Source organism: Anomaloglossus baeobatrachus, chromosome 1 (genome assembly GCF_048569485.1).
Source record: "Anomaloglossus baeobatrachus isolate aAnoBae1 chromosome 1, aAnoBae1.hap1, whole genome shotgun sequence".
Lineage (NCBI taxonomy): Eukaryota > Metazoa > Chordata > Amphibia > Anura > Aromobatidae > Anomaloglossus > Anomaloglossus baeobatrachus.
The window spans coordinates 882,829,435-882,846,006 of record NC_134353.1 but is presented as its reverse complement, the minus strand read 5'-3'; the positions used below and the strand labels follow the sequence as shown (position 1 = coordinate 882,846,006).

The window sequence follows — 16,572 nt, the reverse complement described above, 5'->3', positions numbered from 1 at the left end:
CAGATGCGGTAAACCTTCATCTTCCTTATAGAGGACCCCACAGGGCAATGTGTTACGCTGTCAACCCTGTACCCATCTACAAGCTATGATCCCTAAAAAGTGCACTCACAGAGCGGCTTCCCTCTTCTTATGTTCTCAGCTGAGCAGATAAAAGATACCTTAGGAAAGAAAAGTAAGAGACTTACGTGACGCCCTGGCCTATCAGGTCGTCACAGGGTATTGTGCAATCTGCCCTTCTGCACATATCCATCTCCTCCTTGGTTACGGGTCCCTGACCTTTGGTGTTGCCAAGAACAAGCTAATCAAAATCCTAGAAACACTCTGCACCAGTGGCTAGCCTGAAGGGAATAGGGGTGGCCACTTGGGGGGTTGGTTAAGGGGAGGTCAGGGGTGTCAGGAGTCAGACAGTTGAGTGGTGACTCTCGTGAGGAGAAGTCAGGAGCTGGGCTCCTTGTTACTACTAGGTGGCAGACGTTGGTCTGGGCCTGGTAGGAGCTGGACCCCGGTCGCAAGGGATCGTGACAAGGGGCACGGACTGTCGAGGAGGACAGCTGGTGGCCTTGTGCCATCACTGGGCAGGGGCGAGGGCATGACGGGGTACGTTGACCCTTAGTCAGGAAGAAGCTTCAGGCGTCCTGACAATTTACCCGATGAGGACGGAGCCTTCAAGATCTGTTCTCCACCAGCTCCAAAATCGGGGTACTAGCGCAATGAGGGGGATAGGACTTTCCCACTACATAGTCAAGAAAATCCCAAGCCTGAACCCTGAGAGCAAGCCCACCCAGTTAGCCACACCGGTGAGCGGTACTCGACTAGTTTTATGCTAAAGCGTCCAGTTAGAAGAAAAGGTGCCAAGGAAAAGGTCACAGGCAACACCAACGGGCACAGGATCCAGGCGTTCTCCCTCCAGGCAGCATCCCTGAGGTAACCCCAATTTTAATAACCAGCCAAGGTAAAGCAGACAGCTAGGGGCTGATATTATCAGGCTTGGAAGGCCAATGGTTATTTGGCCCTTCCCAGCCTAAAAATAGCAGCCTGCAGCTGACCAAGAAGAGGAGCATCACATCAGATGCACCAATTCTGGTGCGTTGCCTGCACACGCTCGCTCATCACCATTGATCACCTATCCTCATAATAGGTCATCAATATCAGATCAGTGAGGGCCCGACACATAGCCCCTCCAACAAGCAGCTGTTGGCAGGTCACATGGTCTGAAATTGGAACAACACAGCTCTATAAACCGTGTAGTGGCCATTCTTGGGTATTGCAGCTCAGCTCCTATTGACCCATTACATGCAGATAATCAGTATTATATACCTGAAAAACCTCTATTACGTTAGTGGAAAAAACTCACTACATCACAGTCCAATTAAAGTGATCGGGGCTGAGCCGCACTATAGGTATGGGACTGTGCTTGGTATACAATGTATGGGATGTGGTGCTTGGTATATTCTGTAAGGTGGGACTTATGTACATTTCACCGTGACAGGGACCAGGGACAAACTCCTTTTCTTAGTTATACTTGCTGAATCATCACATATTCCTGGTATCTGGACACTCAGCGTGAGTCATTTACTTGTAAAATGTTGACTCTTAAGGAAAGTACCCAAAATATAATCTGACAGTACTAATTTAAAAAAAAAAAAAAAAAAAAAAAAAAAGAGCAAAAAAACTTAGTCTCCTACTTTATTTTTTAATTCTCATGCAGCGATGTTCTGGTAACAGGAATATTAGCATGAGATTATAAATAACCTCACAGAATAATGCTGCATCATGTGAGCTCACGCAGGACACATGTACATGGTGCGCTGGTGAACCTTCTTTCCTTGCGGTGAAGGCAGTTTATGCTGAGCGCAGTAATGATGGCAGACAGTGCATGATTCATATAGCAGATCTTAGAAGAAAACTAAAAACTTCAAAAGTTTAATATGAGCACCACCTAGTGTTCATAGTTGGTATTATGTAGGAAAAATTTCTAGGGGCGTTAAAGCGTACTTACACTTTATGAAAAACGATTATAGTGCAGGACTTTGTGGTACAGTCGTTTTTCTAATCTATTAGGGTATGTTCACACTGAGATTTTGGAGCAGAAACTCTCAAGTTCTCCTAGCAAGACTCTTAGTTTTTGAGCTGATGTTTTTTTTTAGTTTCTGCTCCAAATATTCCTGAAAAAAGTTCAGGATAATCATATACTTAAAGGGAATCTGTCACCAGGTTCTTGCTCCACCATCAGAGAGCAGCATAATGTAGAGACAGAGACCCTGAGTCCAGCGATGTGTCACTTACTGAGCTGTTTGCTCTCATTTTGATAAAATCAATGTTTTATTTGCTGCAGATCTAGCAGTTATGTGAATGTGGAGCTTTATATCCCCACCCACAACAATGATTGGCAGTTTTCCGTCCATGTAGAGTGTAACCCTATATAATCACGACCCTTTTTTTTTTTCCTACTGTTACCCTATGCTATCCCACCGCATGACTTCCCATTTCAACTTGCAAAATCAATAAAAACAATTGAATCATAGAAAACTGCCAATCAGTGGTGGGGTGTGGTTATGCAGAAGTCGTGAATATGCTGGACTACCTGCAGCATGACAAGTAGTACTCAAATGATAATTTCCTGCTGTTTAAACAGTGATTTTGTCAAAACTGCATTAAGCAGCCCAGTAAGTGACACATCACTGGAATCAGGATCTCTGTCTCTACATTATGGTGCTGTCAGATTAGCAAAAACCTGGTGACAGATTCCCTTTAAGAGGTTTTATTGTTAACCTGCAGCATGGGCAGCACTAAACTTGGTAGCACCCTGTTATTGAGCGGCCATCCTCAGTGGTGGGGATGGCAGCGCTCGCTCTGAATGATGCTTACATTAGGGCAACCCACAGCAGAGACTTTGGCCGGTCCATACTGCGGGTTATCAGCAAAAAACTCATATATAACAACTTAGAAAAATGAATATACTACAAAGTGCCGCACTATAATAATTTTTCTTTTAAAAGTGGAGGTACACTTTACCCCTTAATGATGGCTGCCGTACATGTATGGTGGTTGGGCGCTATCACTAAACGGAAGGAATAAGCCGGCGGTGTAGCGTGTTGAGTGCATAAAATAGATGGCACCAGAGAGTAAATGAGATCAGAGAGAGCTCCCATTTCATCAGTTTAACTTCTTAAATGCCTTTTAAGCGTGACAGCGGGATTCAAAAAACATATCCAAGATGGCCCCCGTCAGTTTGGGCAGAGAGAAGGGAGGGGAATGAAGAGTGGGTGGAGGTGAGAAAGATTAGGGATAGGGACAGAGTTGGAGGGAGAAAGAGAATTTGGGGGAAAGAGACGGGGAGAGTTAGAGAGCAAGTGTTGGAGAAAGGGAGAGAGTTGGCAAGAGAATTTGCGGGAGAGAGGGGTTGAGGGACAGACTGTTGGGGACAAGGAGACAGTTGATTAGAAAGCGAGAGTTGGGGATAGCGAGAAATAGGGAGAGAAATAGAATTTGTGTAAAATTGCAAAATTTGACTCAAAGTTGATCATCTATGGATCGATCCACCCATCTCTAGTGCTAATGGGTTGCCATGATAGAGGTGGGGCTTCATGATAAGGGGCTGTTCACATTAGTGTTTGTATGAGAAAATCTCACATTGCACTTGGACCACGATTTCCCTACACTTGAAATTTGTTCTCCAGCCTTGCTGTACATCAAATGATAAAATAAATGGTGTCATTCAAAATCACAAGACATCCCACAAAAACAAGCCCTCATATGGCTATATTGACTGTGATGGTGTGATATTGTGAGTTATGTACCATTTTGTGTGGGTTCATGTTTTGAGCATGGTGGTCTGTCTATTCGATGTATTGTTTGTCCTTTCTGCAGGGTTATAACCCCTTGCAGTGCTTCTGTCCCTAGGTGTGGGGGAGAGGGCCTGGAATCCACCTAGACTCTCTGTTTACCTGAGAGATTAGTCATTCTGTGTGAGACTTACAAGAGAGAAAGAAGCAAAATTGAACCTCTGAAGGAGACACTGAGGCTGCGGCCAGCACCCCAGAGAGACTGTGATAAACCCCCAATTTCCCTGGAGGACTGCTGGAGGATTGTGACTGAACTCCGGGACATTTATGCCATTTTTGGACTATTTTTACCCTCCGTGTGGTGGATTATTTGATGGTCATGCTGTATTGCATGGAATGAATATGCTTTGGGTTGTTCCCTCATCGAGAGAGAGAGAAAAATTATCGCTACGCCAGCTTCACACACACACTCACCTGCCGTGCGACGTCCCTGTGGCCGGCGACCCGCCTCCTTGTTAAAGGGGCGGGTCGTGCGGCGTCACTGCGACGTCACACGGCAGGCGGCCAATCGGAGCGGAGGGGCGGAGATGAGCAGGATGTAAACATCCTGCCCATCTCCTTCCTTCCGCATATCCTACGGAAGCCGCAGTGACGCCGGTAGGAGATGTTCCTCGCTCCTGCGGCTTCACACACAGCGATGTGTGCTGCCGCAGGAGCGAGGAACAACATCGGACTGTCGCGTCAGCGTAATCATGGATTACGCCGACGCTGCACCGATGATACGATTACGACGATTTCGCGCTCGTTAATCGTATCATCGAGACTTTACACACTGCGATGTCGCATGCGATGCCGGAAGTGCGTCATTTTCAATTTGACCCCACCGACATCGCACCTGCGATGTCGCAGTGTGCAAAGCCCGCCTAAGAGTATAACCAGGGAGTAAGTTAGTGTGATGATCTCTCATGATGACCTCTTTGTAGTATTGTAAAGGCCCTTGACTCACAACAAATATGATACTTTTTTATAGCGATCTAATGTGCCAGTCACGAGAAATTTAGCTTAGATGTCATATGCAAATTAGGCTGGAAGTGCACTGGGGGCATGTCAATGCACTTCAAATAAGTCTATTGATATGCCCCAGTGCACTTTCATCCTGATTTGCATAGGACGTCTAAGCTAAATTTCTCATGACTGGCACATTAGATTTTTGGGAAAAAAAAAGGTATAATATGTATTGGAAGGCAACGGCATACACAGTTGTGCTCAAACGTTTACATACCCCGACAGATTTTTTTCTTGCTTGTTTTTTCTCAGAGAATATGAATGTTAACACTGTTTTTGCACTCATGGTTAGTGGTTGGGTGAAGCCATTTATTGTCAAACTACTGTGTATTCTCTTTTTAAATCATAATGACAACCAAAAACATGCAAAAGACCCTGATCAAAAGTTCACATACCCCAGTTCTTAATACCGTGTATTTCCCCCTCTAACATCAATGACAGCTGAAGTCTTTTGTGGTAGTTGTGGATGAGGCTCTTTATTTCCTCAAATGGTAAAGCTGCCCATTCTTCCTGGCAAAAAGACTCAAATTCCTGTAAATTCCTGGGTTTTATTGCATGAACTTCGCGCATGAGTTCTCCCCAGATTGGCTCAATGATATTGAGGTCAGGAGACTGAGATGGCTACTCCAGAACCTTCACTTTGCTCTGCTGTATCCAATGACAGGTCGACTTGGCTTTGTGTTTTGGATCGTTGTCATGTTGGAACGTCCAAGTACGTCCCACGCGCAGCTTCTGGGCTGATGAGTGCAAATTTGCCTCCAGTATTTGCTGATAACATCATCTTTCCTTCAATTTTGACCAAGTTTCCTGCGCTTTTGTAACTCACACATCCTCACATCATCAGCGATCCACCTCCTTGCTTTACAGTAGGAATCGTGTTCCTTTCATCAAAGGCCTTCTTAACAACTCTCTAAATGTAACGTTTATTGTTGAGGTCAAAAAGTTCAATTTTGTTCTCATCACTCCAAATTACCTTGTTCCATAAGTTTGGAGGCTTATCTCTGTGCTGTTTGGCGTATTGAAGGTGAGATACTTTCTCGCATTTGCACAGTAATGGCTTTCTTCTGGCGACTTGACCATGCAGCCCATTTTTCTTCAAGTATCTCCTTATTGTGCATCTTGAAACAGCAACACCACTAGTTTTCATTGAGTCCTGTATTTCAGCTGATGTTATTTGTGGCTTTTCCTATGCATCTAGAACAATTTTCCTTGCAGTTGTGACTTAAATTTTTGTTGGTCCACCTGATCGTGGTTTGGTTTTTAGAGAGCCCCTGAATTTCCATTGGTTAACCACATTTGAACACTGCTGACTAGCATTGTCAATTCCTTGGATATCTTTTTGTATCCCTTTCCTGTTTTATACAGTTCAACTATCTTTTCCCGTAAATCTGTTGACAATTCTTTTGCTTTCCCCATGACTCACAATCCAGAAAAGTCAGTGGCTGGATGAAAGATGCAAGAGTCTGTCTGGATCCCAGAAACTAACTCAGCTTTTATGCACACACACTGATTACAAGCAAACAGGTCACAGGTGAGGATGTTACCTTTATTAGCCATTCAACCCATTTGTGTCAACTTCTGTGCATGTTATCAGGACAAATTCTCCAGGGTATGTGAACTTTTGATCAGAGTCATTTGGATGTTTTTGGTTGTCATTATGATTTAAAAAGGAATACACAGTAGTTTGACAAATGGCTTCACCCAACCACTAACCATGAGTGGGAAATAAGTTTTTGTGTTATCAATCATTCTCTGAAAAAAGGCCAAGAAAGCAAAAAATCTGCCAGGGTATGTAACCTTTTGAGCAAAAATGTACTTCCTTATGTAAAAACATGCTGACTGGTTTAACTTGAAAAGATTAACATATGCTTAAAATTGTTTATATGTCTTATTTTGTTCTTAAGAAAAGACAATGACATCTAGAATAAAAGATGTAAAACTAAAGGTCTAGAATAAAAAAACCCAAATTGAATCAGTAAATAAAAAAAAAAGAATATATAATTCAGTGTATAAGAGATACAACCTGATAGATACAGCCACTTTTGCACTAATACTGAATAAATACATACAACATATATACACAAATAGAAAATAATACAAACGTGACCTTCCACGAGTTCTTTCAATACATTTTAACAGAAATACAGTGGTAAAAAGTAACATTTAAAAAGACCAAAAACTATATAAAAAACATAATTATATATAAATATAAGGCCACACACAGAAAAAAAAATAATACAGCATAAAAAAAAAAAATCACATAACTGTCTTACAGTAGTTTTACAACGTTCAAGAAGACCTATTTACTGTGTAAACCGTTATGCAATAAAATAAAAAAGACAATTTTCCAGCACCGTAGCCTGCCGCTTCCCCACTACTCGTCCTAAGATGGCGATGTCACGCGACTATGGCGGGCAGTCATGGCACACCCATTTGGATACAGGGTCGCGATCTGATGCCATTAATGGCAGGTGTGATAATAAACAGGATGTCACTTTTCAGAGGATAAGCGGCAGGGAAGACGTGGGCCGTTTTCACAGTAAGTTGAGAATCCCAAGAAGGTTAGAAAGGAAGTGGACTGCTTCGATTTAATTCCAATCATGCCTCCCTGTTTGCATGTGTGGCGCCCTGGGCAAGCCAGGACGTCACGAGCACTACACCAACACACCACACACTCCCGGTCAGGCACACCAAAGTCAGACAAAAACCCTTGTTGCCTTCCTCCAGGGGCTGATGTTCACACCAGGGGGTGGGCCAGGCGGTTGGTCCCACCCACCGAGGAGTTCACAGTCCTGGAGGCAGGAAAAGTAGGGAGATGAGGTTTGGAAGTGAAAGTGGAAGGAGGGAAGTAGCAGTTGAGCAGACAGAAAGTGGTCCAGGTGTGTGGCCCGGACGGATCAGCAAGGTTGGCAGACGGTGGTGACTTGTCTGCAGGAGTGGCCTATTGGAGCTTGCCGTAAGGACCGTGGACGGGCGGTGGCCCAGCGGTACCGGACCGGTACGCAAAGAGAAGCCAGCACCATCCGGCAGGGGCTTACGGACCCCGACAAGGCTAGGAGTCGCCGTGAATTTGTCAAATCCGTTAGCGAAGGGAACCTCCTGGGTTTCCCAGCAGCCAAATCCCGACAGAAGGCAACAGTCCAACCGAGAGAGGGAAGCACAGTCACTGCCAAGGCTAAAGTTCCCAGGGCCAGAGCCTGCGGGCAAAAGGGGCTCCTTCAGCACCCATCCAAGCTGGGGAGCGGGTTACCAGTGGGAACCCATTGGAACCGTACACGTTACACAGGTGCAGGGAAAGGCAGTCACCATCAACCTACCGGGAGGAACAACACCGCAGCCGTCTGTGGGACCCGTCCATCCAGCCGTGTGTTTTACCGAGAACTGTGTCCTCATCATTGGCTGAGTGAGTACCACCGTGCCGTGCGGCACAGCGCTGCCCCCGCGACCCTGCACCTCGCCAGGCCCCGTAACCCGCCTGCAATCCATCCCTACCCCATCACCGGGCCCCGGGACGACCAACCCCCTACCCACAGAGGGGAGAACTAACATCCAGGCTGCTCCCTGTCATCGCTCCCGGATCCCCGTCCAGAGCAGCAGTGGTGTCACCAATATCACCACAACCGTGGGTGGCGTCACGGACAATATCCAATCCCCACAATCGATCCCCACCCTTTTCACTCACGGGCGAGGAACGCCGCTCGAGTCCCCAGGATCCAGCCCACCGCTCGAGCCACCACCGAGCCGTAGCAGCAGCGGCCGGACCCGAGCAGTGGGAGAGCGCAGCGTCCCCTCCTCCGCCCGCGACACATGCATTTTGCCCAATGAGTGGCAGTGTTAGCCATGGAGCCACTCCTACAAGGCAAGACAGAGAGAATCTGTTTTTTTTCTGCCCCTTCTCAGCTCAGTACAAATTCCTATGATAGACACATAATATTAGCATGGATGTTTATATATATATATATATATATATATATATATATATATATATTATATATATATATATATATATATATATAAAAATACATGTGTGGTCAATATAAAGGGCTGGCACATGACTTATTCCTTCGAAAGACAATACTAAGGACCAAGGGGCACTTACTGCGAGTGGAAGAAAAGCGATTCCGACAGCTAAATAGGAAAGGGTTCTTTACAGTTAGAGCAGTCAGACTGTGGAATGCCGACCACAAGAGGTAGTAATGACAGACACTATAACAGCTTTTAAAAAAGGGCTGGATGATTTCCTCAGTAAACACAACATTGTTGGTTATAAATGACTTAATTACAAAATGTATAATTTATACATTCAATATATAGTTGAGGAAGGTTGAACTAGATGGACCTAGGTCTTTTTGTCAACCTATGTAACTATGCTAGTTAGCAATCCTCCACAATTTCACTTATCATAAAAGGTTATATTCAAATTGTCTCTCCAGGAAAGGAGACAAACTCTAGCGCAGCGCCACCTATTGGAAGTAGCGATCCTAAGAGGTTAAAAATTTGGCGCCAATTAGTGGAAAATTACTGGTTACTACCTCTACCCTGAACGCCTTCCTCTACTGGTGATTCCATCACACCACAACTCCACACGGTCTCCGTCGGCACTCCTGCTTACCCATACACCCGCACAAGCCTCCCTCACGACCACCTGCTGGATAGGCAAGATCTTTGGCACTCCAGTTAGCTACAGGCTTACCGCCAGACTGCACTATCCTGGACACCTCCACTTAGCCCCAGCTGATTTTATGTAACCCCTTACTGACCATTAGACTCCACGATCTATACTACCTTTATACCCAGCCCCAATTTTCCCTCCACTAACCCCCAGTTGCCACTATTAACACCTCATAACTGGTAATAGCACGCTCCTTATGCACTACACAATCAGGAGTATGCTATAAACTGCTGTTCCACTAACGCTTCGGGGCAACTAGCTATCATTTGACAGGTAAGCCCCTGTTCTCTATCATATACAGGGTGCATATTACTCTTCCGGACAGTCTTATGAAAAGATTTTAATACTCGTGTTTTAGGTCCAAGCAATAGCTTTCATATCATCCAGCCAACACTATCCCCTGCCAGGACATACTCAGGTACCTCAGCTATCCTTATTTATTAACACCTTGAATACTATCTATTACTCGTTGTTTTATTTCTGCATATAGTTTAAAGCAACTACTGTTGTTTGACTCTTCCATTATAGGGCGCTCATAAAATCTTTAAACCGCCACCTGGAACCTTATTGTGGCATATATAAAGTACCCACCGGCATGTTTTCTGTATGGATACACATCACAACATATGCTTTCTAGTGCTATTGACTAACCTTTACATAATTTATACCTACATGCACCCCCTGTTATCAGTTTCTGTGGAAAGTCACTTTCTCTTCTCCATCACCTTTTTAGAGCCTATACTCCTTCCAATCCGCGGTATTCAGGTAAACTAGTCTATCACATATCTACTATAGGTAGCGCAAGAGCTCTCAAATTCATTCCCTCTACTTTTTTTACATTCTAACAGGCGCTACGTAGATCCAGCCACCTACCTACTACTCCCCACCGGTATCGCTGCAGGGTACCTGGACCATTGTGTAGTCGCTTGGCAATTTTATTTAAATTTGGAATAAAATATATATTTTTACAAACTTTCTATCTCTGATTCCCTTGTCTTCACATTTCCCTGCATTGCTACATTAGTTCATCATAGGACTATTCCCAATCAGGTAGCGCGGTAGTTCTCAAAATTGTTCTCAGAAATTTTTTTTGCAAATCTAATTATATATATATATATATATATATATATATATATATATATATATATATATATATATATATATATATATATATATGGCGTTCTGACCACTATATGTTATGAAATCAAGAAGAGCAGAGTACAGACACTAGAAAAGCACCTCGGCAACAATGCAGCAATACCATTCCGTAAATTCACCCGATGCTATGCTCTATTATTCTAAAAAATGTAGGTGAAGAGCTTTGTTATAGAAAAAAATAAAATCAGTAGTCTTCACATAAAACATGAGGGACGTATAATGACTTAAAGGGAACCTGTTACCAGTTTTATGGCCTATAAGCTGCGGCCACCACCAGTGGGCTCTTATATACAGCATTCTAACATGCTGTATATAAGAGTGCAGGCCGCTGTGAGAACATAAAAAACACTTTATAATACTCACCTTAACCGGTCGCTGCGGTGCTGGTTGGCCCGGTGGGCGGCGCTGTTCTCCGGGACCGGCGCCTCCTCTCTTGGCCCTCTTCTGAAGCCTGTGTGCATGACGCGTTCACGTCATACACACTCGCCGGCACTGAGGTCCTGCGCAGTGACAGGTTCCCTTTAATGGCTAAAGGCAACTTTACTTTGTAATTTTTCTATTGAAGATTTCCATCTTACAGTGGCTTTTCCACATGAACATAGTACATTTAAATAAAAAAAAAAATAGTCTTATTAATTTTCTATAATTTTGCTGCTGCAGAATCTATGCAACTCCTGTACATAGCTGGCTGTTAGGTTGCTTATGACATCTGGTAGCAGACTGTTCCTACTTGTGGTTGTAAATAGCAGATTAGTGTATCGAAAACAAGGGCGAAGAAAGTACACAAGTAGTCAGTGAGGGCAGAACACTCAGCCTTTTTACAGTATCAGAAAGTACATGGGGATAAGAGCACACACACAAGTTAGGATGGAAAGGGTCTCATAGGTTGCATGCATCTCTGAAGATAGAGGTGAGTACACACAATAGACACTCATGATGGTGGTGAGATGAAGAAAGAAATCCATTATGAGCTAAAGAAAGAAAACAAATCAGTATAGAAATGTTTTTGTGCTCAGGTCTATATTTGCCACTAGTCGCATGAGGGTGGGTGCCTTGGGTAACATCAAATAGTATTTGATTTTTTTCTATATAGTTGGACTTAGTGAATATGTGTATATGCCTCTATGATTACATGCACATACAGTAAATTTATATAGTATGGGTATGCATAAGGGAGTATGCCTGTAAAAAAAAAAATAGGGTGCCTGTGAGTACATGTATTTGTGCCTGTACATGATATATGTACTTATTAATTGTGTATATGTTTGCCTTTATTTTTCTTATATTTCTGTCCTGCTATTACACAGATGCCTCCGCTCTGTGCCAGCCATTGCACTGGTGGCACATCTGTTATAGAGTACAATATAAACTTATCACTCTCACTTACAAAGCTCTCCGTAGTTCTGGACTATTCTACAGGTCAGTCTACCACACTAACTGTGCTCTCTGTTTTGCTACTGATCTAAGACTAACATTATCTATAACCCGAATCCCACACGTTTCCAAGACATCCCTCATGCTGAACTAGTTCTCTGGAATGACCCCACTCCAAATAATTTGGTTACTTTCCAGTGTCCACAGTTTTAAGAGTCCTCTAACAGCACACCGCGTTAGATTGGCCTATTACCTCATCTCACAAATCCAACTGTTATCATTCCTGTTCTTCTTTCCTAACACTTTCTCAGAACCTGGTCTCTTTGATCATCTGTTTTCATACCCTCCACAGCACTTGTGTCTGTATTTATACAGATACTATATCAGAAAACTGACCAGCAGCTTTCAGACACACAGATTTTTTAATCGCACATTGAGGCATTTACAGCTAGGTTCCCGATTTAATGAGATCACCTTGTCGAGGTTATCGGGCTCACATGGATTGACCAATACAGAAGCTAAAAATCTCTTTTTGTCACTATTTCCAAAGCAGTAATGAAATGCCTGTCTTTTTACTCATTTTTCACATTAACTATGTATTTTTCTCCTTTCTCCAATATTCTTATAGTAGTAATGCAATGCCAATGTGTCCTTATAATATTGAGTACCACTGAATATGCTTTTGAACTTATACAGATACTGACTGACGACCGGTCATACTGCTTCACTTGAATACCCCCAGTTAATATAAAAATGATTGAACCATACATGATAAGCATTTTTTAATTTTATGTCCGCCTTCCCATTACTTCAGATTGTAAGCTTGTGAGCAGGGCCCCCCTCCACTTTTTTTGAATTGTTGAATAATGTCTTGCTATGTAACATCTGATATTGTTTGTACCTGTTCTCTCTGATTTGTAAAGTGCTGTAGAATATGTTGGCACTCTATAAATGCATTAATATTTTAATTACAATAGGGGGTATCCAGACCCAGTGCCTAGTACAGCCTAAGATGTACACACGGCCCTGACTGTGCTGGTAATTGAGAGCTTGCAACGCCAGCAGCATTCTACATCCACAGACTTTATATCAGTATATATTACTGTCCATAAGAAAAGTCTGAAACAAGTAACATGTTGCAAACAAATAGGGGGTAGGTAAAGTCTGAAAAGAAATTAAAAAAATGGAGATTATGGCCTGAAATGTATTGCAACTTCTTTAAAGGATTTGTCCCATCTTCATTCCTTAGCGTACCCTTCCACTGGTTTTTATGACTCAACGTTTGGACCAACTGTGCACTCTTCCATGCAGCACATGAGCACTAATGCTATCCGGAGCAAGGGCATTGCTAGATTTGGAAGTGATATGCTCTTTGCCTAGAAGACCAGCTACCTCTTCATACACTGTAGAGGTGGCCAGTAATCCACAAAATGAGCAGTAAATAAAAAAATATCCCCCAATTCTTGAGAAAAGAGAAGGCTAGTCAATAATTACAAAATTGCTTGTTTTTACCAGTACTTTGCAATTGCACCCATTTATGAAGAAGAGACCTCCCCCTTTAAATCCAAGGTATGCACTATATAATCTATTTCTATATATTTTCTTCACCTTAAATGGTGTTCGTAACCTTTAAGAAATTAACATAACAAAAAATCCTCTTCATAGTATATGAGAAGGCAAAATAAATATATTGGTGATTACTTCATTGAAAACTAAAAATACACATATTTATAAAATATGTTTTCTATGTAATAATTGTGGACCTAGGCACGACTCTCTATACCCAATATTGATTGGTTTTAAGTGTTGGATTAGTCTTACGACAATGCTCAGTCATTGCAGGATCCATTTGTAGCCAAGAGTTCTGTTGAGTATCGACTCCCAGGGAGGGAGCGGAGTTTGTACGTAAATGCTCATGTCTGGACGAGATTAAAGGACTTACGGAACAACAGTCATTGTTTTTTTGCAAAGGGGTTACCGTCACACTAGGTACAGTAACACTTCGCTCTGTATATGGTGAGGGTATCTGGGGCACCATGCTATAGGAGTGGCTTTGAACATGTGGTGGGGCCTTCTTCTTTGCCTTCCGTTTTCTAAGAAGGAACCAGACAATGAGGATGACAACGAGCATAAGGATGGCGAGGATTATCAGCGGAACAATAATAGAGAGAGGACTGGTTTGACTGAGTTTAGCTTTTGGAGTCATTGCCAACAGTTTAATGGTAGTAGTGTCTCTAACGGAAGGGGTGGTGAGGCCTACATCTACAGATGGGATGGATTCCTCAAGGTTTTGGTTGCCCCAACGATTGCGGTTACCAAATCTTTTGATAGGAACTTCTGTAAGGTTTTTATGATTTGTAGTCCATCTCTCGTAACCCAAGGTAGTATACAAGGGAGCGCGGGAACTGACTGGAGAAGCTACGGAAGTGGTGGTAGATTCTACCATTAATGGTTCATAAGGGACAACAGAATATGTAAAATATCCCAAAGCAGATGGGACGCCAAGAGCTCTGAGCATGAAAACAAAGGAATCATTCAATATTTCCTGGTCTGTGATGTTGGCGTCAATATATATTGATATACGTCCTATGTCGATATCACTTTGATTGAACATCTCAGTATCTGCATACAAATCTTTTTTGAGCGTTTTTCTCTGTATTTTTCCATATGTTGGCGGATTAAGTATATAATATTCTGGGTCACTGTTGGTCAAGTTTCCTAGTTCAGTTGCATCCAAATCCATGGTCTTTATAGTGTACATGCGGCCAGTGGGGATTTTCAGATCAGGTTTAATATATACTAGCGGCTCCACTGTGATGTTGACTTCATGTCCGGTGAGGTTGGTTTCTGAAGTAAAGATTGACACCTCAAAGCTATCTTCAGACATTGTGAAGTTCTCGATATGGTACGTCACTTTCCCCAAGTCTATATCGGCTTGGTCAAAGTTCATTACACGTCTTCCAGCAAGCATGAAGTTGCCAAATCTAGGAGGCTGCGATACTTGATAAGTAATGGTCGTACTCTTTCCGTCTGTTGTTGCTGTCAGATTACTATTTGAGAGGGTCAAAAATGTTCGCCCTTGCAAAAGGATCAGATTGGTTTTGTTAACCAGGGTAATGGAAACAGGTATGATATCCAGGTTAAAGAGTTTATAGAGTGGTTTATGTTTCCCATCGGACACACTGAAATAAAATACTCCAGAATGTGAACTTCCATCTTGTATAAACCACAAATTACCATTATTGATATCTGCCTGTGTAAAAACCTGGATGGAAGTATTGAGATTGTCAGATTTTGCCAAGTAACCATTGTTTGGCACACTAATAATGATGTATTTTATATCTTCAGGAGGATTGTCCAGATCTTCAACATTTAGGTTTTTGGGACCTAAGGCCATCATTCTTCCTTGTAGCACTGTTAAGTTTGGCCTCTTTGTCTTAAGCTCAGGCACTTGATCATTTATCTGAATGACGGTAATATTGAACTGCTCTTCTAACACGTCCATGTCTGGTTTCACTGCCGATTTGCTTTTTAAATTTAACCATGCGGCAAATGTGAAGTGATCCGTGGATGACTCTGCTCCATCGTGTGCATAAGTGATGCCAAATTTACTGATGATGAATTGGGAGAAGTTTGGCTTTTCTTTCGTAATATTCCTATCTCCTACTACGATGACACCGTGTTTGGGTAAAGAGGTCACCTGGAACCAGACTTCATAGAAGGGACGTTGGGATTCTGGCAGCCTGGCTAAAAGATTTGAGCCATCTAATTTTGACTTGTCTATTTGCACTCTTCCTCCTTCCACAACAGAGGCACCTGGTGATAAAGGGAAATTAAATACTTTAGTAATATCACATTCAAATTGTGTAAATACAAGCCATTGTTCTCAAACCCTGCTGACCTGTATTGGCAAGAAGGTGAGTGGATCTGCTGGGATCATCGATCTCATAGGATACTGTGATGAGGAACATCTGCATTTCAAGAACAGCTGGAGGAGAGGTCACTGAGAAGGTAAAGGAATCCTGCATACTCCACACCAAGGCTTCAGTGTCCGTGTGCTCATATACGATGTCTCCGTCATTGATCTGCAAAAAGCAAAACCACAGTGACAAAATGTCAGCAAAATGTAGACACTATAGATTCTATAGAAATCCAGCACTTTCCTGGAGCAGATTCCAACTGAGAAACATCAATGTGACATTCTGTAACAACACACACAGAAACCGAACTGATGTGGCAGAAGATCAGACCACAGGTCTCTATCGATACATGGGATAACCTATTGCTCGATGGTAGTATGACTGCTAGGACCCCCACCGCTGTAGAGCTCTGTCTGAATGGAGCGGAGACCAAGCATACACATCTCCACTATTCATTCTCCATGGGACGGTCAAAGATAGCCAAGTACTAAGTTCCTGTAGAGAATAAAGGGAGCAGAGGTGTGCTTCCTCGACCCTCTCTCCAGTCAGACAGGGCTGTACAGACGTAATTGGTGGTGGTCCCAGGGAGTAGATCCCC

At 43.0% G+C, this 16,572-nt stretch overlaps 1 protein-coding gene across 1 annotated transcript in view; it reads right to left on the bottom strand.

Moving 5' to 3' along the window:
• Positions 1–10,704: 10,704 nt before the first annotated feature.
• LOC142255125 (chondroitin sulfate proteoglycan 4-like) overlaps positions 10,705–16,572 on the bottom strand; it is a 136,598-nt gene continuing 130,730 nt past the window's right edge. Inside the window, exons 9-10 of the mRNA XM_075326588.1 lie at positions 15,956–16,139; positions 10,705–15,870 (exon numbers count right to left, since the gene is read on the bottom strand). Of these exons, the coding sequence (XP_075182703.1) occupies positions 13,832–15,870; positions 15,956–16,139 (2,223 nt within the window). The 3' untranslated portion in view covers positions 10,705–13,831. The remainder of the gene's footprint in view (positions 15,871–15,955; positions 16,140–16,572) is intronic.